The 26465-nt window shown below is 42.6% G+C and overlaps 2 protein-coding genes across 2 annotated transcripts; one reads left to right on the top strand and one right to left on the bottom strand.

Moving 5' to 3' along the window:
• The first annotated feature begins 3968 nt into the window (after positions 1 to 3968).
• LOC102211642 (stathmin-4-like) lies at positions 3969 to 11241 on the top strand. Its single transcript, XM_005726362.2, has 7 exons — positions 3969 to 4028; positions 5502 to 5572; positions 5654 to 5749; positions 6309 to 6514; positions 7060 to 7224; positions 7341 to 7358; positions 9675 to 11241. Exons 2-7 carry the CDS (start codon positions 5560 to 5562, stop codon positions 9681 to 9683), a joined length of 507 nt encoding a protein of 168 aa, XP_005726419.1. The 5' UTR covers positions 3969 to 4028; positions 5502 to 5559; the 3' UTR covers positions 9684 to 11241.
• Positions 11242 to 11732: 491 nt separating this feature from the next.
• il17a/f1 (interleukin 17a/f1) lies at positions 11733 to 12952 on the bottom strand. The gene is made up of 3 exons (XM_013909113.1): positions 12910 to 12952; positions 12149 to 12339; positions 11733 to 12057 (listed from the first exon to the last, which is right to left on the bottom strand). The coding sequence occupies exons 1-3, from the start codon at positions 12934 to 12936 to the stop codon at positions 11814 to 11816; spliced, it is 462 nt and encodes a 153-aa protein (XP_013764567.1). The 5' UTR covers positions 12937 to 12952; the 3' UTR covers positions 11733 to 11813.
• Positions 12953 to 26465: the final 13513 nt, after the last annotated feature.

Below are 26465 nucleotides of genomic sequence, written 5' to 3'. Positions count from 1 at the left end.
TATATATATATATATGTATGTATGTCTGCAGCTGATGTCTCCGTGTGTGTCTCACCTGCAGCAGAGCCCAAAGGCAGAATCTGAGGATTTGATTTTAGTCTGAAAATTCCCTCAAACTGTGAAAAATGATCCGACACAAAGTGAAAGTCACGGCGGTGAACCCAGGTGAGTTTCTGGAAGTCTCGTCCTGCAGCGTTTACTCGCCTCCGCTGATATTCAGCCCACGCAGCTCTCTCTCCTCAGCCTGAAGCTCGCCCCTCCCTCACTCTCCTCCTCCTCTTCCTCAGTGGGCTGCGGTCACGATGCCTCGCCGACACATCGCTCCAGCTCGTTTCATTCAGGGCCGAGCGAGTGTTTCGTGGCACAAAGAAATCATCGGTGCCTGTCGATGAATTTAACACGTTTGTTTAATCTGAATCCTGCAGCATTCAACGTTTATTCAAAAACAGCAGCAGCTTAGACCCACACCCCACAGTTTCAGTCGGTCACATGGTGATCATGTGTAAGTGCTGAGGAGTTCTCATGCATTATGAGACAGCGGCAGAGACTGTATATAAAAGATGGCGTCACCTCATCCCATTGTGAAGCGTTTTGACCAAAATACTTTTAAAACTGATTGTGAGAAACTGAATGATGCTGATGAGCCTGAATTATTCTTATTTTCTGACTGCAGTGGGGCCAAAATTACTTTCACGTTTTATTCAATAAGGCTTGAAACCAGCGACTCAGATCATCATTTTCTCATAGTCAGACTTGTAGCCAGAGCTGGTCTGTGTTCTCGCCACACTCTTCCACTGGAGATTTCAATTTGGCTGTGGGCACGTGTACTGGCCACCTGTGCAGGTTGTACTTCGCCCAGTGAAGCCTTCAGGGCCCCGCCTCCTCCACACAGTGAACACCCCACTGTACCACAAGCAGCTGCTCAGCAGGGAGTCAGCATCAGTACCTTTGTCCAACCCTCTAAATCTAACCTTACACAAACGTTTTCTCACCGTTACTCTGAGCTCAACCTAACCTGATTAAAACCTTAATCTTACTCTAACGTGACCCTTACCTAATTCTGTTTGTGTAACACTGCAGGTTATGTCCTCCCAGCACGAGTAAAAGATGCGCTAATGTGTTTGTCCAGTCTCACCTCAGCTGCATGACTCATCCACTTTACTTTCTTGCTTTTATTCAGTCCCATTATGATGACATCACTCCGAATCCATTTCATTGCAATGACCTCATTGTTGGTGACATCATCTTACGGCCTCAGAGGTGATGTCACCTCTTCCAGTTATTCTGCTGCTGTTTGTCCTCAAAAGCATCCTGCAGAACTGGCCAGAGCCCCGCCTCCTCTGTTCCCGTCACATCTATTCTATTCTATTCTATTCTATTCTATTCTATTGCACTGCTGCAAACAGCCTCATTTCTGTTCTGCAGCAACACCTTAGTGCTCAAATAAAAGCACAATGTGTTATTGTTTCTGCTGAATCCATAACCCGATTTTACATCAGACACACACACACACACACACACACACACACACAGAAGGTGTGGCTCTGAGCACTCTCAGCTGATTGGCTGCAGATGACATCATCAGTTGGGATGTGGAGGTTTCTCCTTCTCCTTGTTGCTGCAGCCTCTGGCTCACCTTGTCTCCACACACACACACACACATACACACACACACTGCAGATGCATTACATCATCTGGTTCAGAGTTGGGGGCAGCTCGTGAGAACATTATGTTCTGCTGCAGTGCATCATGGGAGCTGGAGTTCAGTCCTTCAGTGGTCACTCCCAGGTCATTTTCTGTGTTTTATTGAACCACTCTCATGTGACTAAGATTAAGAGATTAGATTAGTAACCTTGCCCACGGTTTTTGGGCTCTTTAGTCTTTATTCAGACAGGACAGCGGAGCGCGCTCGGGGGAAGACACAATAAATGCCCTCAGGAATCAAACTTGGCTTCTGTCGAGCGTTTGGGTCACATGCTCCACCCTGTTCGTGATGCTGGCGTCACTCTTGACTGACGCTGGGTCCGTTTATGCGTTTCTTTTCTGCGTTTGTCTTGGCCCGTCGGGAACCCATGGATATTTTTGGATGCTTGGGAATTCTCAGTGTGACGTTGAGAATTCCCAAGCATCCAAAATCATCCAAAAGCATCTCAATACAAGCAGTGCCCCCTAGTGGTGAAAGTTTAACTTGGCTTCTGCAGCGGGTAGCTGCTAAAATGACCTTTCAAAGCTGACGGTGCAGCTTACGCTCCTGCTGCTCGCCTGCTATCCACAAATATTTCCATCTGAAGCAGGTGCTTTCCTGCCGCGTGCCACATGTCTGTGTGAAATATCCTCACATGCCTCCCCCCAAATTGCACCTTGTTTGGACTTGGCCCAAAGCATGACTGATCGATCAGAACTGTCTGCAGCCTAATCGATGCTGAAAGCGGTTCGAGACGTGGATGTGCGAGCTGTCTTCTCTGAACTCCATCGCTGTGGGTTTGTCCTGCGAGCGGAGAGCGGCAGACTGTTTGGCTGCGAAGCTCGGTGACAGATGGAGGCGTTGAGCTCAAGCACAGATTTGTGTTTGTGTGCCGAGGATGAGTAACGCTTCTTTGTCAGCCGGTAAATTTAGCGCTGACATTTCCTCAGAAGCACGCCGACCCAGCAAACTGGATCAGACCGGATCAAAGCAGAGCCGGCTCACCTTACACTTCATCTCCACATGTTCTCTCGTTAATTCGCCCAGCAGCACATGTATGTGGGAGGATTTTCATCCTGAGGCCTGGAGTGTGCCTTCATGCTTTTTCTGCATAAAGAATCATCCCTCTGCAGCTCGCTACCAAGGGTCAAAGGTCATGTGATGTTAACAAGCTGCTGAAAAGTTGTTGAAAATAAATCCAGAGTTTGTAATGTTTAGGTGTTTCCAGCATTTTCTGCAGGAAAACCAATATTTGTTCCCAAACTGCATTCAGACTGCAGTCTGTCAAAGTTTGAAGAAAACGTTAGCCACCTGTCCATCAGGGAGGCCACGCCCCTGATAATGCAAAGCCACAGGTGGGCCCCTCAGGGGCCGGTGTCCTGCAGGTTTTAGATCTCACCCTGGGTCAGCGCCCCTGAATCTAATGATTAGTTCATTCCCAGGCCCCTGGAGAACTTCAACACATGTTGAGGAGGTCATTTAGACATTGAAATCAGCTGTGCTGGATCAAGGACACGTCTAAAAGCTGCAGGACTCCGGCCCTCGAGGCCTGGAGTTCCTCCACCCTGCTTTAACCCTCAATACAGTTTAAACAGGTGAGTCATAAAAACATCCTTCCCCCCACCGCCGGAGCCTCGTGACCTCAGAAGTACTTCTGACTTGGTAGAGCTGTTTAAGTTAGAATCAAATGACCATTGACCTTGCAGAACTCTGTCGCCTCATGGTGCATGCAGCACATGCAGATACAGATCTTATTTTAATAAACACGGTGACTGAAGGCTCACCTCTGTCCTGCTCCTGTGGACAGAGAATGTCCCTTTCACATTAAAAGCATTAATATTTTTGCTTGTTTCACGTCTTTTTTTTTTTACATTTTTGCCTCTTAGAAGAAAGATTTTATCTTTTTAAAACCGCCTGAATGTTTTCTGTGTTGTTGTCGGGACTCGGCCTCTCGGCCTGTGCTGCTGCTTCCATGAAGCCCTTGTTGGTGCTGCACACATGAAATCCCAGGAAAGTTGATCGCTGCTTAATTTCAGTTGATTTTTCATCTTTAACACATTAATGTTTCTTTCAGTAAGTGACAAAGTTTGTCCTCCTGATTCTGATGAAGAGCTTTCAGTTACTGGTCAGGAGGTTTCCTCTGAAATAACCCAACACCACCTCCTCCTCCTCTCCTTCTCCTCCTCTGCCCTGCTGGACCAATCGCGGCCCAGCATCCCTGCTGGCCAATCAGAGGGCTGGTGGGTGATGTCATGTATTGGGCTGCTGTGTGGTGGTGCTGATGCTGCTGAGCTGCAGATCTTCAGTGTGAACAGAGAAGAGCTGGAGCGAGCATCGCTGCAGGGTGAGTGACAGATCCACTCGTTCACCCCACACTGATTATTTCTATTATTATTTTTTTTACATTTTCTGCAGCTCAGAGCAGAAAGATGAGGCGATAAAAGCAGATTTCTCGGCTGTGACTCGATTTCTTTGTTCCTGCATTTGTTCCTCTGCAGTTTCTCTTCATCTCTTCCTCCTTTCTCGCTCTCATGCATCCTCTCCTGCGTATTTTCTCTCCATTTTCTTCTTCAGTTTTTGTTTCGTTCGGTTTGCTGTTTGAGTTCAGCTCCTTCATCTCTGCAGAAGGCGATGCGCTTTCTGGCAACAATGACATCATCGCTGAGAGCATGCACACACACAGACTCACAGATGCACGCAGTGACACACACACACACACACACACACACACAAAGTTAGGACGTTGTGTTTGCGTTTGCATTTAAATTTTGCAACAAATTCATGTTTTTAATCAATTTCTGCAGAAAAAAGCAAATGTAAACATAAATATGCCTCCTCATTTACAAAGTAGAGCTTTGCTGCTTTTCTCCGTTTACTCTCTGAATCTTTTTGCCTTCTTATGTTTAGAATTAGAAATGCAGTTTGTGGAGATAAATGTTGGTATTTTCTTCATTTTCTGGGCTGCAGACGTGAAATGATCAAATGCAAATAGCTTAAAAGATGAACTTGTAGTGAAAGATGAATCTTAAGCAGGCTTGGATAAAAGCTGGAGTTGACTTTGAAATTCAAATGATTTTCATGCAGTTTGTAATTTGCTGCAGTGACTGAGTAACATCGTGTTTACCAGGCTTTCAGAACAGATCAGAGTTTATCTGCAGGAAAGTTCAGATAACATCGTGTTTGCTGTGGTTTCATAACAGATGCAGACAAAACTACAAATACAACCATAGTCTGCCTTTAAATCTTTACATTTCTTAGAACTGTGGAGGTCAGTGTGAATCCGAGACAGATCTGTAGAATCTCTCTGTAAAGCCTTACACGGAAGAAAGTGATGATGTTCCTGCACATGTGATCTGAATGATCTTTGATGAGGGAACAGCAGAAAAAGCTGCTGAGTTTTTGTTTCTGGGGCACACTGAGGGTTTCTCTCTGCAACGGCGGCTTCGCTTCGGAGGCCAAAGCCCGAGCGGCTCCTCGTGTCTCTGCTGCTGATTCATTCGTCACACTGAGTGGATTATTTTAAGCTCCCGAAGCAAATCAGTGGCAGGTGTCGAATCTTCTCGTGTGAATGACTCACACGAGCCGAGAAAAGCTGCATCGTGAGCAAAAGCTGACCTTTAAATCGAATCGATGGCAGAGATATTCTTAGTGTGTGAACCTGAGAAAGCAAAATGACACTGAATCACAGCGGACGAGCGAGCTGCGGATGAAACAGCAAGAGCAAAGATGCGGCTCGTGCAGGGTTTGATGTTTGTGTTGCTGCCTGAGAGGCATTGTTGTTCATCTGCTTCCACTGATTAGATGTGTCTCTCTGCAGGAACAGACTCTACCTCACCACAGTGTCTTTGACTGAGAACAGCAGCAGCAGCAGCAGGATGACTCTAGCAGGTAAACGACTTTTCTTTTTGCTTTTATCTCTCAGTCCTGTCTGCAGCTTTTCTTTATATCTTTTCCCTCTGAATGTTCCAGCTTACAGGGAGAAGATGCGAGACCTCCCCCTGGTGTCTCTCTTCTGCTCCTGCATCCTTCCCGAGCCCAGAGAGCCGGCGGCCGACAAGAAGGAAGGTCAGTAGCACAAAGTCGCCTTTGTCCCGCAAGACAGGAAGTAACGGTGTCCTGCTAAAAACAGTCACAATGTCTGCAGTGAAAAAGGACTACAGATTCAGGCTCAACCTGTCTATGAGCTACAGCAGGAAAGACGATGCTGAGGCTGCTTTTAGTTGGTCATACCAGTAAATGAAACCAGAGAATGATATGAAATGTAAATAACACAAAATATTTACCCAAAAAGCTGCAGGCTGAACCTTTCGAGGCTGAGCTTTCTCTGAATGGAAACACGTTTATATTCAGTGTTGAATAAATCATCAAATTTTGCGATGTACAGTTTATCAACCAGCCCATTAATGAGTCATAAAAATCTGAATCTCATGCACTGGGAGCTCTGGTCAGAGCACCTGTGAAAACCAATTTTTTAAAAGTTGCAGAGCTCAATCGGTCCATGTTCGAGGAAGATGTACAAAACAGTAGTTTAGCGTAAATCCCAACAACGAAGTCAGCCAAATGAAACCATAATAACCACGGCTTCTTTTCATCTCACCGCCTCATCCTCTCTCTGCAACTGCAGGCGTGGTGGACTTGAACCTCTGCAGCATCCGGGACATGGAGGTGATCGAACTGAGCAAGCGAGCGAGTGGCCAGGCCTTCGAGGTCATTCTGAAGCCACCCACCTTCGACGGCGCCCCCGAGCTCAGGGCCACGACACCGCCTCGCCAGAAACCATCGCTGGCGGAGATCCAGAAGAAACTGGATGCTGCTCAGGAAAGGAGGAAGGTGTGTATGTGTGTCAAAGTAGTAGGTGACCTAAAAGTGTTTAAGGTCATAAATTTGACGTTTTATTTAAAAACATTTAAATATTTTTAATGTGTGTAACATTAATTAATTGATGTTTAACAGTTTTGCTCGTATTGCCTCTTGGACAAATTAAAATGTTGACCTGATTTGGTCTCACTGCGATAAACAAGTTAGTACAGTTCACGCTAAGGAGAACAAACATATGAAATGCACAATTTATGGAAATTCTTCAAAGAGTTTAAGAGAAATGTCAATAAAAACAGAGATGTGAGGCTCATAGAGTCAGTAGTCAGACAGAGTCACCCTCAAGTCACTATGAATGTCTGTGCAGTTTTAAATTGCAGTCCATCCAGATGTTACTACAAAAATTAGGGGCCCTAAAATCGAACTCTGAGGAACGCCACAAGTTCTTTCAAATTGTTCTACGTGTCTGTTCAGACAAATGCATTTCAAGATTTTTGAGAACCCTGCATCAGTGTAAAGGGATGAAACTCAGTAACAATCTTCCCTCTGACTCGCTCTAGTGTCAGGAGGCGGAGCTGCTGAAGCACCTGGCCGAGAGGAGGGAGCACGAGCGGGAAGTCGCTCAGAAAGCTTTGGCCAAAGAGTGTCAGGAGCATCGCGCCACCGCCAACATGGAGCAGCGGCAGATGCACCTGAACGCCTCACAGGAGAGGCTCCACGAGGAGGTGAGGACCACGGTTTTACACTGCGAGATGTTACCTTCATTTACTAAAAATAAAATCGGAACTCTGGAAATAAATCACTAAAAGGAGCCTGTGTGGTTTCTGTTTGTGTCTTTCAGGACAAGCACAGCGTGGAGGTGAGCACGGCTGAAAAAGAGTGAATCTGGGTAGAAACTGTGAGACAAAAGTTTTTATTTTAATCTCTGTTGCTTCTTCTGGGAGAAAAACCAACTACAGAAACACTATAGACTCAAATAACACAGTTTGCAGTAGCAAACATGCAGTCAAACCAAGGCTACGTCCACACGTACACGGGTATTTTTAAAAACGGAGATTTTCCGTTTTCGTTTTAAAAAATAATCCCGTCCACACGTAAATGCAAAAATGAAGGAAAACGCTGCTATGAACATGCCAAAGCAACAGGTGGCGATATATTCCTACCCGTGCAGAAATGTTGGCCAATCAGAAGTCTAGAAGCCTCGGTGGGAAATAGTAAACAAAGCTGGGGCTTAGAAGCAGAACCGAGTCGTATGTGTGGAGGGACAGTAACTGTGTGTGTATGTAAGCATTTAAACACTGCAGAGAGTAGAATTACAACAGTAACAGTATTGTAGAAATTCATTTCACTGAAACAATAACGTGGCGCACAGTGTGACGTCAAAAAAGGCGCACACCTTTGACGTTTTCTCCGTTTTCCTCGTCCACACGTAAACGCAAACACGGAGTTTTCGAAAATCTCCACCCTGGCCGGAGTTTTTAAATATCTCTGTTTTCAGTGACCAAAAACGCCGTTTACGTGTGGACGAAAGGTGCAAACGCATAGAAAAATCTCCGTTTTCTAAAAATACCCGGGTACGTGTGGACGTAGCCCAAGTCATTGACAGTTCACGTTTATAAGCTACCAAAACTGCAGCATGGTGATAAAAATTCTCTTAAAAGATGGAAAAACATGACCAAGATTGGTCTGAGTAAAAACTCTAACAAGGTAAAGGTGAAGTCAAAACATCAAAGTCAAGACTCAAAGATAGAAGTTTGAAAACAACTCGTCAAACTTGAGACTCGTCGAAACACCCGGCACTGTGATACAGACAGACACAGTTCACGAGGAAGGAACGTTCTGTAACGAGGAGGAGTAACCTATTCGTTACTGAAATGAGTTAACAGGTAGAGGTTATTTAGTTAGAAATGTCAAAATTCTTCTAATAGCACAGGGTTGGGAAGGAGCTGGGTTTGGGATACTCGGAGAGAAACTGAGGCAACATGAATATCTGATGGTCGTTGTTGGGATATTGTGGTTGAGGTGAAACCTTTCAAAACAGAAGCGGTGGCCCTAAAACCATGAATTATTTTATAATAACTTTTTTAAGACTGAAACAATGATCTCTTAGCCTTATTTCTGATTGCAGTGGGTAACAGTGTGATGCTGTGATCCAATTTTAACATAACAGCCGCCTGAGTAAGAGAGACAAGCTTAAAGGAACTTTTGGGGGGTTCTGATAGCATAGAGTTAGCGATGAGTGGGTCCCTGTTATAGCAGTCCATTTAATAGCTACTATTGTAGAGTCTTTACCTTGCCTTGAGGCGACTGCTGTTGTGATTTGATGCTATAACAATAAAATTGAATAGAAATTGAATAGTTGTTGGATCTCTGAAGAACGGCAGAACAACTTTCAGACAGGTTTCTCATTGTGATTGTCAGAGCTGCCGTTTTTGACCAACCACAGTGAGACTGTGACATTTCGTCTCTTAACATCCACTGGGTCACCGATCACTCGTTCAGCGTTTGATTTGGGTTCTGTTTGAGTCACGTGCTAAAAAGCAATGATGTAACCTTTCAAAAAAAGCCTTGTTCAGTTATTTTGGCATGAAAGGTTTTCAATGTGGCATTTCCAGACTGTTCTAAACACTGAATGAGTGTTTGGACAGTAACCAAAGTCAAACCCTTAGATTCACATGTAACAGGTTACCTGGAGGATGTGAAGAGGAGAGAGCAAAACTAACAAAATAATTGCAATTTGCAGATATAAAGCAGTTTTACTTTTACTGGATCTAAAGGTTCTAGACCAGCGGTCTCGAACTCCAGGCCTCGAGGGCCGGTGTCCTGCAGGTTTTAGACATCACCCTGGGTCAACACACCTGAATCAAATGATTAGTTCGTTACCAGGCCTCTGGAGAACTTCGAGACATGTTGAGGAGGTCATTTAGCCATTTGAATCAGCTGTGTTAGATCAAGGACACATCTAAATCCTGCAGGACACCGGCCCTCGAGGCCTGGAGTTCGAGACCCCTGGTCTAGACCAAACCAGAAAAAGGTGCCAGAGGTACAGAAATGTGTTTAGTGAGAGCCTGTAGCTCATATCCCTGCAGGTTTTAAGCTTTTTAATATCTTCACCTCCTCCTCTTTTAAATGTGAGTGTTTGTGGTAACAACAACCTCCTGTTCTCTGCTCCCAGGTGTCTTGATGGCCTGATCACAACACAAGCTGAACCTTATTTGGAAGCCATTTTGGAGGGCTGATGAGCTGATATTTGATGTGCCGGGATGCTGGTGCTACTCCGGCGCAGAGACTGACAGGAAGTAGCTCTGAAAAGAGTAAGAGAAGAAGACGATGAGGAGGGCAGAGGGCAAGACCGACTGCACAACAACTCCTCTGTACAACCAGGACTCTCTTTAACAAGACGAACTCTTTATAACGAGACGGACGCTGCAGATTCAGTCGTCATTAGATGGTTTGAAGGGGTTTTACTGTGCTTTGTTTCCATGCCAACGGTGCCAATGTGCTCATGTGTGTGTGAATGTGTGTGCCTATCAACCTAACATGAACCAGATCCATCCCCTACGACTAAAAGGAAACCTTCCTCTCGGACTTTGAACGTCAAAATTAACTGAAATGAAGGATGCGTGGAATTACAGCTGATCTCAATCAAACAGCGCCATCTGCAGGATCGTTTAAATCATTGCATGTGGCTCTTTAGCGACATCTAGTGGCATCTGTAGGTATAAAATAAGCAGCAAGCAGATCCATTTTGACCTTTAGGATTAGAGTCAAGATCACTGAAAGTGAGTCCAAGACGAGTTAGTGTTTCTGAGGTCAATTTAAGACAAACATCAGCAAAAATAGAGCTGAACTTAGTCGTAGAGGTGAGATTACCAACAATGAAATCACCGCTACACAGGAAGTCAAACCACACCCTAAAATCCCCAAACCAAAACAGCGCTGCCCTCCAGGGCAGCTCGTTTCACCCGCTCTTTTCCTACTTTTAAAGGCAGAAGTTCTAGGCGCTGTGCAGGGGTGGAGACATCACATCTTTGCTGTTTCACAGATGATGTGGTTTGGATCGCTCAGACTCGGTGTCTCTGGATATTTGTCATTAGTGAGGGAAGCGTGGCGCAGGAGAGATTGACTCCCAGGTTCTGTTGTGATGATGAGAGAGAGCTGAGCGTCGAGGCGAAGCCGTCAGTCAGTCTACGCTCCTGCACTCACCGATGGCCCCGAGCGGAGTGTGGCGACCGAAAGAGATGAGGGGGTGAGGACCTCAGAGTAGACTCACCCCAAAAAGAGTCAGCTGAGGTGGTTGAGCATCTGACCAGGATGCCTAATGGGCGTTTCCTAGATGACCTGTTTCCTCCTGGGCGTGTCCTACAGGGAGGAGACCGTCTGCGTGTTTGGAAACACCTCAGTGTCCCCCAGAAGAGCCAGAGCTAGCCGGGAAGAGTGAGCGCAACCAAAAGATTAAGACAAATCCAACCGAAGTGCGGGTTTTTCTGTTTCAAACTTTGCCTTTAGGTTTGTTTCCCACCAGTTATGCATCTCTTTGTCTTTCCTGTGTGAAATGGACGCGACACAACGCTTCTGAGACATCGGTGGTGTTTGCTGCACCCTGCTGCATCGAATGAGTGACCGGACCGACGTGTGTACAGTGTTTACAGCTGCTTATCACTGCAACATCATTGTAAAGGATTATGATATGATGATGATAATGTACAGAAATCACATTATATTTTAAATTCAACAATAAAACAGTCACACTTTACTACTTGGTTCAGGTTTTTTATTGAGTCAGATTCTGGATTATAAATACATTAAGAGTCAATAAATATCTACTGAAGAGCACAAAATACTTAAATAAAACAAAATTAAATTACTTTAAACCATAAATAACAGAAAGAATATGAAATAAATCTCTGCTTTTAAATCTCAGCTACAGTGTGCGTTTGGTTGTGTAGTTTCTCCCATTTTCTATTTCTGGAGTAAATGTGAGCTGTTTATTATTAATAATAATAATAATAATCGCTGGAAATATACATAAAACAAAAAGATGGCAGGTTTAACGCTAAGCAGCATTTCACTAAGTCACTGAGATGAAACAGCAGACTGAAGTCAGTCTGTTGGTCATCAGCTCGTCATTCATTTAAATAAACGTACTCTGACAGATATAATTATTTAAATTAGATATTATCAGATTTTTGTCGCTTTTGTCGGATTTTCGTATTTACATGCAGGTAATTCTGCATTTTACATGTATGGACCCCTAATTTCGTTTTCTCTCGACATTCCCGGTCTTCCGTACATGAGCCCGTTTTGCTGGTCCTCATTGCTGGATTCGGACCACAGGCTTGACACAGGTGCAGCCCACCGAGATGAGGCGGGACTCCAGGCGGTAGTGGTAGTCTGCCGACCCTTCTGGCCTGATGCGCCGCAGCAGCAGCACCTGGTGCATGATGGGTCTGGACTCCAGGTTCCGGTCTTCCTGGCCCTGTAAGTTCAGGCAGCCCTGCAGCAGGCAGTGAGCCTCCGACAGGAAGGGAGGGAACAGAGTGTCGTCGGTGGTGACGCTGAGGATGGAGAAAGCGAGGGGACAAAAGATGATTAAAAGAGCTCTGTAAGCCCCGTGATTAAAGGGCCATGCCACAGTTTGTCACTCACTTGTACGTCCATGGCGAGATGGAGGCGTTGTTCAGCAGCCTGGTGTGTCTGTGGGTTTCCAGAGTTTTGGCGTCCAGCTGCAGGGAGACTGTTTCAAGCGTTGCACCATGCTTGTGTGTCCTTCCTGTCTTCGGCATGGCCGCTGCCTCTGTGATCATCATCATCATCATTATTGCCACGACACAGGCGGCCTGAGGAAAAGAAGCCACAAAACGTTTATGGTCCCCATTTTCAGATAACGTCACTGTAAAAACTTTTTCTCAGTTTTCAATGAGATACTGCAAAATACAATTTCAAAATCCAGGGTTATCTATAGATGACACTTTATATTGTAAGCCTGCAATATCAGCGATAAAACCAGAGTGACCGGAGACTGTGGTGAGGAAGAACGTCATTTTAGCAGGAAGAGGCAGTAACGGAGAATTATTTTTTTTCATGAAATCAACACGTTTGTAAAACTTGTTCTTATGATGACGTAGCAGAGGACTTCCAGACAATGTCGTTTTTTAAGTGAATAAAATGTAAAATAAAAGAAGAATAAGGGACCAGTTGTTGTTTTTGTGGCACTGTTGCATTACATGAGTGTCAAATGGAAGTTTCTTGTGTTAATTTATCAGTAACCCCCTGAGATTGTGAAAAATAATCATGACAAACCATTTCAACATTTGCAAGTTGTATAACTACGTAATCATTTAATTTGGAGCTTCGATAAAGCTTTTAGTGGCGTCTCTAACAGCTAACACAGGCGAGCGTTTTCTTACCGTCACTTTGTTTGTCGCTGAAAACATGCTGCCGGGTTTCTCTTTTCGTTCTTCGGTCGGATGTTCTGGTTGTTTCGTTTTTGGGGTTTTTTCAGGTCGAGAAGATATTGGGTGTTTTTTTTAACCCTGGGGCTCTGCTGGAGGTTCAGGCTCTGCTGGAGGTTCAGGCTCTGCTGGAGGTTCAGACTCTGCTGGAGGTTCAGACTCTGCTGGAGGTTCAGGCTCTGCTGGAGGTTCAGACTCTGCTGGAGGTTCAGACTCTGCTGGCTCTTGTCAGAAAGCGGAGGGTCAGGCTATGGTGTCGTCTTCCTTCTTGTTTCGTGGTGTTCTGTGTGACTGCAACTCGGAGCTGCTCAGATTTTTATGGTGAATGACACCTCCTCTCATGATGTCACCTTCTTTTCTCTCTCCCTCTTCTTTGATCTTCATCTCTAAACCACACAGAATACATGACGAGGCTTGAACGTCGACCCACTTTCGCGTTCGATCTCGAGGTTAAAGTTTTTGGCACACAAAGAAAATTTGATGCAGATTTTTTTTAGGTCAGCTCATCCTCTGGCGTCTCAGGTCTTCACCTTAGCACACGATATGATAATTCTTCATACAATTAAAGTGCATCTGTTTAAACGCTTCAAGACAGCTGAACTTTCGGTGCTCTGTGCTAAAGGCCTGAATCGCCCACACAGTTCTCTACGCCACAATTGTTTAATGTAGTAAATAATCCTTTATTATTTACAGTGAAAGAGCCCAAAGCAACACGTGTTACTGTCTAAATACTGTACATGTACATTCAGTGGAATTATTGCTCCTGATATGTCGTCAGCATCTGATTCCTTCAGTAAATATTTTACATTTATCTCTAAACTGAGTTTCAGATCGTCCATCTGCAGTCGGCTTATCAGCCATCATCTGCGGTCGCCAGTCTTTACTATCAAAGAGCCCAGAAAGATCTTCATTTCGTGTTTTATATAATGTGGTAACAAGCAAAATCCAGCCCTTCAACAGTCCTTAACATGATTGTAGATGATGTTATCACACGTGACTCCTTTGAAGTGGCTTTTTTCGATTATTTGGTTCTTTACATTTGTATATTTGTTACAATACGGCGTCTGTGTTGTGTTTGTGACATCGTGGAGCTAAATTTACAGAGAATATTCTTGTTTTCATTGTCAACAAAGAAGCTACTTTGCAGACCAGTCTGAGTCCTACTCGTGTTTATGCAAAGGAATCAAATTAAAATAATGAGTGAAAAGATCAAAGTCTCGAGCTGCAGCTTGAGGCTTCACAGCTGTCTGCTTTATACAGAAATACCAACTTGTTTTAGTTTTTGCTCTTCATTTTTGTTTCATTGTCAGTTTTAAAATTTCATGTGTCAGAAATCTGAGTTCATAAAGAACCTGAAGATGATTCCTTTCTGTGTTCCTTGAGGCCCAACGTCAGGATCTGCAGATCTTCTAAGATGCTAGTTTCCTTCAAACTCCAAAGCTTGTTTCTGCCGCAGCACCCAGTGTGGTCTTCTGCTGCTTCAGCATTGACATGTCGTGCTTTCAGAGACCCTCCTATGCATATCTCAGTTTTAAGGAGTGATTATCAGAGTTGCTGTTGCCTTCCCTTTGGCTCAAAGCAGGGTGGCTATTCTCCTCCAGCATCAACAAGCATATTCACTCAGAGAACTGCTGCTCGCTGGATATTTGCCCTTTTCTGGACCACTCTCTGCAAATTGTAGAGAAGCTTGTGCAGGAAAATTCCAGCAGTCTCTGAAATACTCAGATCATAAACAAAAGAGAAGTGGACGGAGAGCAGAACCCTGTGGAACACCACTTTTAATGTCTCGGAAGGATGATTTTTAAATATTAACAAAACCGAAACTTTGAAGGATTTCATGTCAGTTTAGAAACTCAACATGTCTTTGTTTCTTTAAATCAAACATATCAAATCAAGCAAGAAGAGGTTAATTGTTAAATCTGAGTGTTAATCCAGTCTGACACACTTTGTTGCATCACAGCCTCCATAATGTTCCAGTATGACTGATGCAACAGTCCAGTGTGACATCACCTCATCCTGAGACCCCGTGAATCGTCTTCCTGCCTCACCTCCGCCGGAGTTTTGAGATGTGTGTTTTGTTGCGTTGCCAGAGCTGCAGCATCAGCCATGATTGCAGGATGCGAGCGCGCTTCAATCTCTGACCTGATTTGCAGTCGTGTTGTGACTCAGGCTGGTCTAAAGTGCAGCATCATCACTGTTTTCTTCTGTTTTCTTGCAGCCTACAGTATGTGACCTGGTTTGATTGAAAGCTTGATGTTTATCAGTAATTTTCTGCTTTCTGCATCACTTCACAGCCTCGGGATGCTCATTATCATCTTAACTTTGTTCTACATCTGTCAATGAAATGTTCACACGCCATTTAAGGTAAGAAAAGGGTCACCGCATTCGAAACTCGTATTTAAAAATCAACCTCACACCTCTTTCGTTTTTATTTTACCCGCAAAATGTAATTACTGTAAAAGAACATGGCCGGAGTAAATAGAAATAACACAACATGAATAAAATTAAAAATGAAGCTATAAACTACATGCTACTACCATGCAACGCTATCTGGATTTAATGTTATCTGTTTGCACCATTTAGACAGGCCTTATTCCTCTGGGGGAGGTGCTCTTTGTAACAATTACAGCTGATGCTGGGAAATCAGGAGCACACCATTATAAATATATAATGTACGTACATGCATCAATTTATCTGAAGGTGCATGTCTGTCATGCACTGCCTTTAAAAGTGCATGAAACAAACATTATGTGTTCAGGCTGTAACACATCGCACTTGACTTTTGCAGTTTCTGCTCTTGCACATCTCTTTAAGTCTCACAGCAGCTGTTTCACCAGTATGAACATTATGTCTCGAAAGCTTTGTGGGAAATTTCATGAAAAAGATCTCAGCATAGATAGCGTAGCTTCCCTGCATGATGCAGACTAACGTTTGCGATCTGTCACTTTTGGATTTGGCCTGAATCAGAGAAACTTGTGCTCTGGCTTCATGTTTCAGCTGTTGCATGGATTCAAACTTATAACAGAAATAAACTCTCATGCTAATGAAGTGCACCGGCTTCTCTTCGCACTCATCAAAGGCGTAGGCGACTCAGCCTCCATCTGCTCTGAAATCGTCTGCCTTCAATATCAACTTTCCGTCACCAAACAACACGTAGGAGGCCAAAATTCATTAGGACCCTCAAGTGACGTCTGTGGGTCGGATTTAAATCACATTTAAATCGGATTTATATCTGATTTGTCGCGTCACATCTTTTCTGCCACTGTCCGTGTCGAGTGCCTCGTATGGAAACGTGAGATAAAAAACAATTTGCACATCAACTAGCATCCGTCCCCTCTTTCTTTCAGCTTTTATGTGTATGCGTTGAGCAGCATGGTATAGCGCCCCACTATGTTGGAGCTGGTTTATGCTCATCACTACCATTGTTTTCCTTAAATGAAGTGGAGTTCAGGTTTCAATGTGTTAGATTTCACAAAAACGTGTAAATATTTCCACAGGCAACAATTTCTTTTCTGTCTTCATGAACACAGAAGATATTCAACTGATTGAGCTGATCCGTGTGAGTAAGCCTAGAGGTTTCTTCCTGTTAAAAGTTCTTCATCCCCACCTTCACCAAGTGCTGCTAACAGTGTTGGGGAGTAACAGAATACATGTACCGCCGTTACGTATTTAAAATACAAAATATGAGTAACTGTATTCTGTTACAGTTACCTTTTATAAAGGGAGGATGGACTGCCATACCCGTGATGTGTCTGTGAGCGAGGGAGGGAGAGAAAGGAAAAGTACGAGCTGTCACCGAGCAGAAACGGGAGCTGGAAGCATGTAAATATAATAATAACCACTGCAGCCAAACAGAGAGCCTGACGAGCCCAGCTGTAAGTAAGCTGTTAAGACTCTACTGTACACCGTGTTCATGTTTCCCTCTGAAACAATAAGCTTTGTTGGAGCAGCCTTTCAACGCCTCTCGCTAGCAAACTTGACCCAGACAACAAAGTAAAGCTAGTTTTCAGCTACGAGCCGACACGAACCCGACGTATCAGCCAGAGGTCCCTTTACTGCAGTTCAGAGCCGCGGACCTGTTTTATAAACGCGCGGAATAGTTTCTATACGAGATCACAGCAAAAAGTGCAGCCTTACCTAATGTCCACCTACTGTTACTCATTTATATTAAGATTTAAACATCCAGTTGGTGTTGGTGTGGAGAGTAACCTTCAGTAATAGTAATAAATCACACAGCAATAGTACATTCATGTAGTTGTAAAAAGCATGACAACATATTAAGTAATCCAAAGTATTCAGAATACGTTACTCTCATTGTGTAATGTAATGGAATACGTTACAAAATACATTTTGTGGCATGTAATCTGTAATCTACAGATTACAGTGTAGTGGAATACACTGGCTGCAATATGGGACCACTGGATTCTAAAATGTTTGATCTCATTGGGCTTCAGAACTCCTTGAATTTTAATCTCAAACAAGATTTTGGCTGTTCATGAATAAATGAGCGTGACTGAGTGATAGTGAAATGCTGCACCCATAGAACTCAAAGCAAAAAGCAAATCGGGTGCTCCCTCCATCAGCTGCATGCCTAATGAGCCAGCCCAGTTTATTGTGGTCTTGGTCAGTTTACTCAGTGTTTTTGAGTTTTTTACTCTTTCATGTTTCATGTATTGAAATATTCAGTATTTCTATTGTTTCGTGTATTTTTCCCCTCTTCGTGTATTTAGTCTGGGTCTTGGTCCTGAGTGGTTCTGGCATTTAATTCCTCTTTCAGTGTTGTGTTAAGTCTCCTGTATGAAGTTCATGCCTGTGTGTTTGTGTTCTTAATCATCTCGTGTCCTGCTTTGAAAGTTAGCGTTCCTCATGTTTTGCTTTTAGCTTTGCTTTCGTTGTCTCATCTTCTGTGATTTAGTTCAGCTACGCCTTTTTCTCTCCAGCTGTCTCCACTTCCCCAAACTGCTTTCCTGTGCCTTCATTCAATTCATTTCAATCTACAGCTCGTGTCTCAGGGGGTTGGGAAGCGCATCTGTAACCTGAAGGTTGCCGGTTCGATCCCTGGCTCTCTGTCAGTCCTGGTCGTTGTGTCCTTGGGCAAGACACTTCACCTACCACCTAATAGTGTTGGCCAGAGGGGCCGATGGTGCGATATGGCAGCCTCACTTCTGTCAGTCTTCCCCAGGGCAGCTGTGGCTGCAACTGTAGCTGCCTCCACCAGCGTGTGAGTGAATAGTAGCATTGTAAAGCGCTATATAAATCCAATCCATTATCATTACTTCAATTTTATTCATAACCAAAATCACAACAATAGTACAGAGAACCCCCAATAATTAGACAGCTCCCTACAAGCAAACACTTTGGCGACAGTGGGAAGGAAAAACTCCCTTTTGACAGGAAGAAACCTCCGGCAGCGCCAGGCACCAAGAGGGGCGGAGCCATCTGCTGTAATAAGCTGGGGTGAGGGGAGGAAGACAGGACAAAGACCGCCTGTAGAAGAGAGCTATTAATAATAACTCGTAATTAAATGCAGAGAGGTGTATAAACACAATATATAGTCGCTGCCTCCCCTCGTGCTTTGTCAGAGTGTCTGTTCACCTTGTTCCAGAGGTTTCCAGCCCAGGGTTCAGGTTCAGGTTTGTTTTCTGTTTCACCTTTTTGGATTTTTGTAACAGTCAATAATTGTCTCACTGTAAGTTCACCTCTGGCTTTGGTCCTCATCTCCACACGTACAACAAAGTGCTACACTAACAGACAAATATACAAAAAATGCGAATAATTGAGAGGAAGGTGAAGAGCTTCTCCCTCAGAGTGGACCATCCATCATCTAGAAATACTTTCAATTTAGGTCAACACATTTTAACCCCGAGAAAACAGAGAGGATCTCACACCTGTCAAGGATTCTGCTGTGAATTTTATTTACATCCACCTTTTTCTACAAAGATTACGTAACAGGAGGAACTATGTAAAGGTCGAAGACGTGCAGTTTATGCATTTTAATTTACTTCAGCGTGATGGAGAGAATTCATGTGAACAATGAAGAGCAAATTTTATTTTGCTACAAAAATAAGTTCAGTAATCTTTATTATGATAGTAGAGAGAGGACAGGGAGGATTCACAGCCGGGCCTGAACAACATCCAGGTCAACTCAGTGAGAGCTCAGGTTATTAACCTGAGTTTGCCATGTATGCACTTTTTTTTGTTCAGATATTTCGTAAGCATAATACGGTGATATTTTGTTTCTTAGGCTGTTTCCACAAATTGTTTACCTCCCACTCTCACCAAAAGCAAGAAGAAATTAAAAATTGGGTCACAGTAATTCAGAAGTTTCAGCACAAAGAGATGAAGTAGGTGTTTGAGTTTTCGATGGACGTGATCCTCGCAGTGTGGCGTGTTTGACGAGCGAGCTGCTGCGTGTTGAGAGCTGTGCTGCTGCGGTGACTGGAAACAAAGTCAGAGTAGTGACGGGAGGGGGGGTTTCTGAGCTAACCAGAGCCTCTGCTGTGGTTTGGGGAACCACAGAGTTTGTGACATCCAGGAATGTTTTATTCATTCAGAACTGCCTCTTAAGATTCCCATTCATTCATGGCTCATTCATTCCCTCTTTCCCTGCCTGGAAATTAAGCTTATGATCTCTACAGTCAAAGTGCAATGTGTCTTTAATTTTTGTCAAATTAGTCATTACATGTCTACTTAGGAAAATGAAGAAAGGTTAGTTGTATTTGGGTAAGTGCAAGAACTGTGATTACAACCAAAAAACAAAGCACATGCCAAAACTTTAAACTGAGTTTCCAAAAGTATATTTCTCTGTCTCTGTAATATTTCTGTTGACCTTTTACATAAAATAAAACTGATATAAAACATATTTGAGGAGCTAAAACTGATTTGATTAAGTTTGCCTCACAAAACACAGAAACTACCTGCCGGCTGAATTCAGTTTTACTGTATAAGTAAATTGTTTTAAGGTATTGTGTGTAAATGTGAAACTGTTCTTTATTATATTGCATACAGCAATATTACATAGTAAATTTTACTATTATGGGTTACATGCTATAAAAAGTGAAACAATAAGTTTAAACACAAAACCCTGTTTCTATGACAACAACTTATAAAAAGACCTAATTACCTAAAGAAGATGAAGCTGTTCAACTTCTTATTGGCTAAGCGTGGGTCAGACCGTCTCTATGCAGACAGCATCGGTTGTCAGATGGAGGCAGTGTCCAAATAACGTGGTACAGTTGGTCTGTGGCTGCTCCTCCATCAGCCAGCTGCAGAGAAGAGCAAAATTATAACATATGAAGATTTAAAAGAAAATCAAGTTGTAAAAACAATAAAAGTGTAATTTGCAGCCACCGTCTGTGATTTTCATGCTGTTTTTTAATCCTTGATGTTTCGTCACACTTCTCCCGTTCCTGGAAAACTCTGCTGCCGCTCCCTTTTCCGGCCCAGAACAGGCTGCTGGGTTTTTGGAGGAGTGCATGGTTGGTTCCATTTATGTTGGAAAGCTAGCTAACGAGATAGCTAAAGCTAGGCTTTAAGTTCTGTGTACGTGAGAGACACTTCGAGGTCTGAAAATACCTCCCAGTTTTTCTGCGATGACGTTTACAAAGCTGAGCCTGTTTAATATTTGGATGAAAAAATAAACTTGTATGCAGATGATGCAGCACTTTTAAATGTTCCTGTGACCCCTCAGTTACTTCCAGTGACTACTTTGAGGAAAGAGAGGCCAGTTTATCTGCATTTATCCTCCAGTAGTTTACAACAGCTCACTGAGATTAAGAACAAGAAAAAAAACAAATTATCTGACGTCTCGATCACTGGTTTCGTTTTACTGCTGCCTTAGATCTTAGTTCAAGCATAAAACTGCATGGATTCTGTTTTTTGATATAAAATGATTGTGTCTTAAGTCTAGTCTTTTTAAGTCTTTTTCAATCTGTACAGCTCTTGTGCCACATATTATAATAAATGACAATAGTAAAATGCAAGTTGTCAAAGGAGCTTGGAAAGAAAAGCGTCTGGACTTCTTTAAGTTGCAACTTAAAGAAGTCCAGACGCTTTTCTTTCCAAGCTCCTTAGACTGCGATGACCTGGATGACTGAGAACCTTCACAGACATAAAATGCAAGTTATAACATTTTTAATAGACACAAAACATTGTATGGCTGGTGTCTCTTTTCCTTGAAAATGAGAGTTTCTAACGTTTTTACTGTTACATCGCTCCCTTCCACTGAGCCTTTACAGGATGAAGTAACTTTGTTTCTGGCCGTGGAGGCCAATAACGGTTGGCTGTCCTCTCCTTTAGCGCCACCCTCAGGTCAGACATTTTTATCTCACTACAGACAACGCTACAGCTAAGGCATCCCCTTGTATTCATCGCATTTGCAGATGTCGCTGGTGAGGCTGCACAGGTTACCTTGAAACTTGATCGACACACGGCTGTGTGAAAACTCCTGACAGCCCTGCCAGTAACCAGCAGTGGTTAAATACTTAGTGATTTATCAGATAAATCCTCGTTTTGTCGGGTTTCCTGTGTCAAACCAGGTCAAAGGAAATATGCTGACAGCTCTGATAGAAATTCTCTCAGCTCAAACCTCAGGGTAGACCACAATCAAAGCTACACCAAACAGCTCCGCTGTGATGTCACTGCAGGGGGTGGAGCCACGGCAGCACCTTCTGTGAGAACCTAATATGGAAAAAGGAAACATACAATACTGAAACATGGGGGCTAACTGAACTATGAATGCATTCAAACCTGCAGCTCTTTCCATGCTAGACACAGATGAAATGCATTGTTCTGATTGGCTGATTACACACATGCAGCTGTTTCTCTTTCTTACTGGTGGATTTTCTTTGTTTGACACTTTAAGAATATGTCACTGGTTTCATTAGATTGGGATCCATGAATATGTAAGATTTCCCCTCATTTTTTTCTCTGTAATGGAAAATCTCTCTTTTTTTACCTTCACAGAGAAAGTGAAACATTACGTTAAAACTCTGTGTTCTACCTCCACCATACAACGTTTTGACATCTCCTATGAATTAGTAGACATGTCTATCTAATAGTCTCTGATTTGTTCATGTAAATGGAGAGTCCTCGTCATATTTTTATATTTATTTCCCCATACCTCTACACAATCAGTTAAATACAATACTGAGAATTATGATCTAGAACCTGTTTGACTTTGTTCATGATTGAGAGGTTAACTGAAGTGATAAGAGCTAGCTTTTGAACACTTGAGTTTGGACACAACTGGTTTAATTGTCACGTATTAGTCCTAATAATTTAGTCTCCTTTACTATTTTAGTTTGTTCATTTTCTACCTGTGTTTGTATCCCATCATTCACTTTATACTCACCAAATATCATTGCTTTTGTTCCCGGAAAGAATATATTAGTACCATCTCAGCAAATAATATTAAATTTGATCATTTAGAAATCTTGAACATCTCATTAATATATGTTCACACCAAGGGCGTAGATTTGGTTGTGGCATTGATGGGGACGGATGATTCAGCCATCGAACCCTGCCCCGTTTCTTATTTTTTCCTTTTTGTTTTTGCTTCTTGATAAAAAAGGAGAAATATACTTGCCTACATATGCTATTCTACATGCTTTTAAACCGTTTAAAATTACAATTCATAGTTTTATATGTGAATTATATAATGTTAAATTACTATTAAACAAATGACTAAGTATTTCAGGCTTTAGTTTACTTCAGCCATATTCCATATAAATCAGGTATCATACAAAAGTAAAAATAGCTTCAAATACAGTCATGACAATAAAAGAATATGACTTTAAGGACTTAACAACATTACTTCAGTTATAGTACACCAACATCTCTGATACATTAGCACTAAGGGAACACTGAGTGACCTGCTGGTTTTTGTCCATAAAACTACTCATCTAAGATTACCACAAAGTAACAGATCTCTCAGCAACATTATGCAACATTTTAGGCACTATTGCCCCGATCAAGTCAGTGAGCTGGGATGTTTTACTCTAAACATGAATTACTGTTACAGCAACAGACATGGACTATATGTCAGCTTGATAATCTGTTGTTAGAATTTATTTAATATTACTTTCTACACCAGGATCCTTTTCCACAGCTGCCGCTGGTAGCTGTGCAGGGGCGGATCTTTCTAAGTTTAGTCAGGGGGGCCGATAGGGCATTAACAGGAAAAGGCGGCACAAAGACATACTTTTCTTTCTTGTTCTCATTTAAAATGTCGAGCTTTTAATAAATAATTATCTGACACCCAAAGTTTTAATTTGATGTAAAATGTATAGAAGTCCATTACTATATATAGTAACTGTTAAGTCTGATATACCCTAGTAAGCTATAGTACTTTTTCCTTTGGGAAGGTACCATCTGTGCAGTCTGCAGTTCTGTAGAAGAAAGATGTTGAATCTATTTAATTATTCTTGAAAAATAATTGATTTCTGTGCATTTTTTTCACACTGCATCAAATTAAAGTTGATTACGTCGATTAAGCATCATGAGGTGGGGGGTGGTTCCCTATTTTTTTTTTCACTGGGAGTTTTAGAGCCCTATTAGTCAGGTTGCTTAATATTTCTGCTAAGTACTCTTTAAAATACCAGAATTGGAAGGATGGAGCAGGTTTAAGTTTATTAGATTGATCAGCGTTGCTGAACTATGAAATATTTTGGGTGCAGTGTATTTTTACATACAGGTATAACAGAATAGCGTTAGTGGGGTTTTTTTTTAACTTGAGTATGAACCTATACAAAAAGCAGCAAGATATTTAAAAAAAACTGTTTTATTGATTAAAAAACACTATAGCGGATTCATATCGGTATCTCACATTAAAAAAAGTGGTATCGTGCCATCTCTAATATATATGTATGTAAGTATATATACACATACATACACACACATATATACATATACACATACATATTCCATCACTGAAAAAAGGAAATTGGGTGGTTGTTACATTTACAAAAGCCTAGCTTGTTTGCAAAACATGTTTCTATGGTGAACATAGTGAAATCATCTAAGGTCTGAATGAAATTCAACAGATTAATTTGTTCTTGTTGAGATGACATGAAACAATCCTGTCAGAGAGATTACTTGACTGGACTTCATAAGATCACACAAGATTTCAAAGCCCAGGAAATGCACGAGTCAGAAGAAGCAGAAAAGCATACGCACACCACGTGTATGCTGTTGCAATATATTGTGGTTTAACCTGTCAAGGACAAAAAAATGTAAAGAAAATTCTGCATCAAGCCTTGTAATCATAGCTTTCCTACTTTTGTGAGGTCTGTATCGACAGCTCAGTGGTGCATTGGTTAGCATTGTTACATCACAGCAAGAAGGTCGTTGGTTCAAGTCCGCAGTCTGGTTAGTTTGCAGTGGGTTCTCTCTGGTTTCCTCCCACAGTTTAAAGTGTTGCATTTATTAGGCCTAGGTTAACTGGTAATTCTAAGTGAACATTATGTAATATGAAGACAACATGCAGTATTTAAGTGACCAAGTAGTACTGGGGTAAAAAGGTATTTAATCAATCTGGAGAAAATTATAATATTCAAAGAGCTCAACTTACTTCATCTAAACATGTTTAATCACATTTTATCAACACAAAATTCACACGTTTATTGAATATGAATAAGTTGTGTTGATTTAACTCAGTTGTTTAAGTTGCTGCCAACGTGACTTAAACAACACTTTTTTCAGTATACCCAATTCTCCAAACTTCACAAACTGTTGTTCTTGATAAATGTATTTATTCACTTCCTTAAATGGAAGTCCTAAAACTCCCTGAAAAGCCTTCAGCTGATCCAAAATGCTGCAGCAAGAGTCCTGACAGGGACTAGAAAGAGAGAGCAGATTTCTCCTGTTTTGGCTTCCTGTTAAATCCAGAATTCAAAATCCTGCTCCTCACATACAAGGTTTTAAATAATCAGGCCCCATCTTATCTTAATGACCTTGTAGTACCATATCACCCTATTAGAGCACTTCGCTCTCGCTCTGCAGGCCTACTTGTTGTTCCTAGAGTATTTAAAAGTAGAATGGGAGGCAGAGCCTTTGTACTGTAAAACTGTCTGTTTCGAAAAAGCTTTTTCTTAGAGCTGAAACTCCATTAGTTATGTGTGTTTCTTCTCCAGTCTTGTGTTCCCACTTCCTGCATTAGATTTGTGGAAGCGTGGATTTGGCACACTACTTTAAAGTGGGAGAAAAGCATTTCAACAAAAGCTCCTGTTTGACATTCACGGGGAGATATTTGACTATTTTGCACAGGTGATTTCTCTCAAATGACTGTACAGTTGTGGCAGATGTTACTTGGTTGAAGTTGGTTGAATTGGCAGCCTTAATGGCAGCACTGAGGATTAAAATACCACAGCATGATAATGATGTCATGGGCGCAAACCTCCCTCGTTGCTTTGATGCTGGTTGTAGCCTAGAATGAGTTAGTGTCAGCAGGCGTCTGAGGTCAAAGTGGCACCATCACAAAGCTGCTTTTAACAATCACTCAAACCTCAAACCGAAAAAGGTCACTGTGCCCTTCAGCCGAATTCTACTGACATACTTCTGTGCCACCGAGTAAATGAAATCATACAATTTAACACCCACACTCGCAGTAAGGCAGTGCAGCAACAGCCATGCTAACAATTCAGCTACTGTGCATCTGCAGGCATGAAGGTAACTGGGCAGCTGACAGCTACTGACATCCACCAAATGACTTTAGAGCAGGTGGACCTCCACAGGTCAGAATTTGAGAAGTAGCCTTCATGGCTCTGAAGAGGTTCTTCATCAGCATGGGCAGCCATGGGTGCAAAGCACGGTCTGAGCTGAGAAAGCCGAGTTTTCATTTAGCTGAGATCTTAGACTCAAGTCGGTGACTCAGCTGTCTTAGTGTGTGGTGAGTTTATTAATCCACTCGAGTAACGTCAGATAATATCTCTCTAGCTTTGCGTGCCGTGCTGTCGAAGACACTGTTGGCACGGTGAATTTCTCTCGCTGGCTGTAATCATCAGTTACTGATATGGTTTAAAGGTGACTCCTCATATCGGGGTTTCTGCTACAGTGGCCCACCAGTTCTGTCCAAACATTTCTTCCTGTTAAAAGGGAGTTTTTCCTTCCCACTGTGGCCAAGTGACTTGTCATAGGAGGTCATCTGATAGAAAGACATGTTTTTCTGGTAGTAAATATTGCTATGTTTGTTTCCACATTATTACCTCTCAACCATTTTCTACCGAAGGTCCATCCATCCATTTTCTTCCACTTATCTGGGGGCGGGTCGTGGCGGCAGCAGCCCAAGCAGAGAAGCCCAGACCTCCCTCTCCTCAGCCACCTCTGTCACGGTCCCCTTGTCTCTCTGGTTGGCCCACGCTGGCTACAGGTTTTGTTGTTGTTAGTTTTGGTTTTTTGTCTCTCCTCCTCCTCTCTGCCTGGGTGGAGCTCATTACGGGCTCTCGCTCTTGGCCCACGCACCCGTGTGATGGTGTCCACCTGCGGCTGATCTGGCTGATTTCCCCAGCTGTTAT

The sequence above is a fragment of the Pundamilia nyererei genome, unplaced genomic scaffold, assembly GCF_000239375.1.
Source record: "Pundamilia nyererei isolate P.nyererei 1_Seehausen unplaced genomic scaffold, PunNye1.0 scaffold00019, whole genome shotgun sequence".
In the NCBI taxonomy this organism is placed as follows: domain Eukaryota; kingdom Metazoa; phylum Chordata; class Actinopteri; order Cichliformes; family Cichlidae; genus Pundamilia; species Pundamilia nyererei.
Note: the sequence above shows the minus strand (reverse complement) of the source record. Positions and strands in the feature narration are given on the sequence as shown.

What these genes read in the sequence shown, in the direction of transcription:
- LOC102211642 (XM_005726362.2), top strand. An exon ending in GGCGGCCGACAAGAAGGAAG is followed by an intron (nt 5,750 to 6,308) that starts GTCAGTAGCACA and finishes CTGCAACTGCAG; the next exon opens with GCGTGGTGGACTTGAACCTC. An exon ending in CTGCTCAGGAAAGGAGGAAG is followed by an intron (nt 6,515 to 7,059) that starts GTGTGTATGTGT and finishes GACTCGCTCTAG; the next exon opens with TGTCAGGAGGCGGAGCTGCT.
- il17a/f1 (XM_013909113.1), bottom strand. Translation starts at nt 12,936, where the DNA reads ATGTTTTCAGCGACAAACAAAGTGACG. An exon ending in CAGCGACAAACAAAGTGACG is followed by an intron (nt 12,340 to 12,909) that starts GTAAGAAAACGC and finishes TCTTTTCCTCAG; the next exon opens with GCCGCCTGTGTCGTGGCAAT. An exon ending in ATCTCGCCATGGACGTACAA is followed by an intron (nt 12,058 to 12,148) that starts GTGAGTGACAAA and finishes CTCCATCCTCAG; the next exon opens with CGTCACCACCGACGACACTC.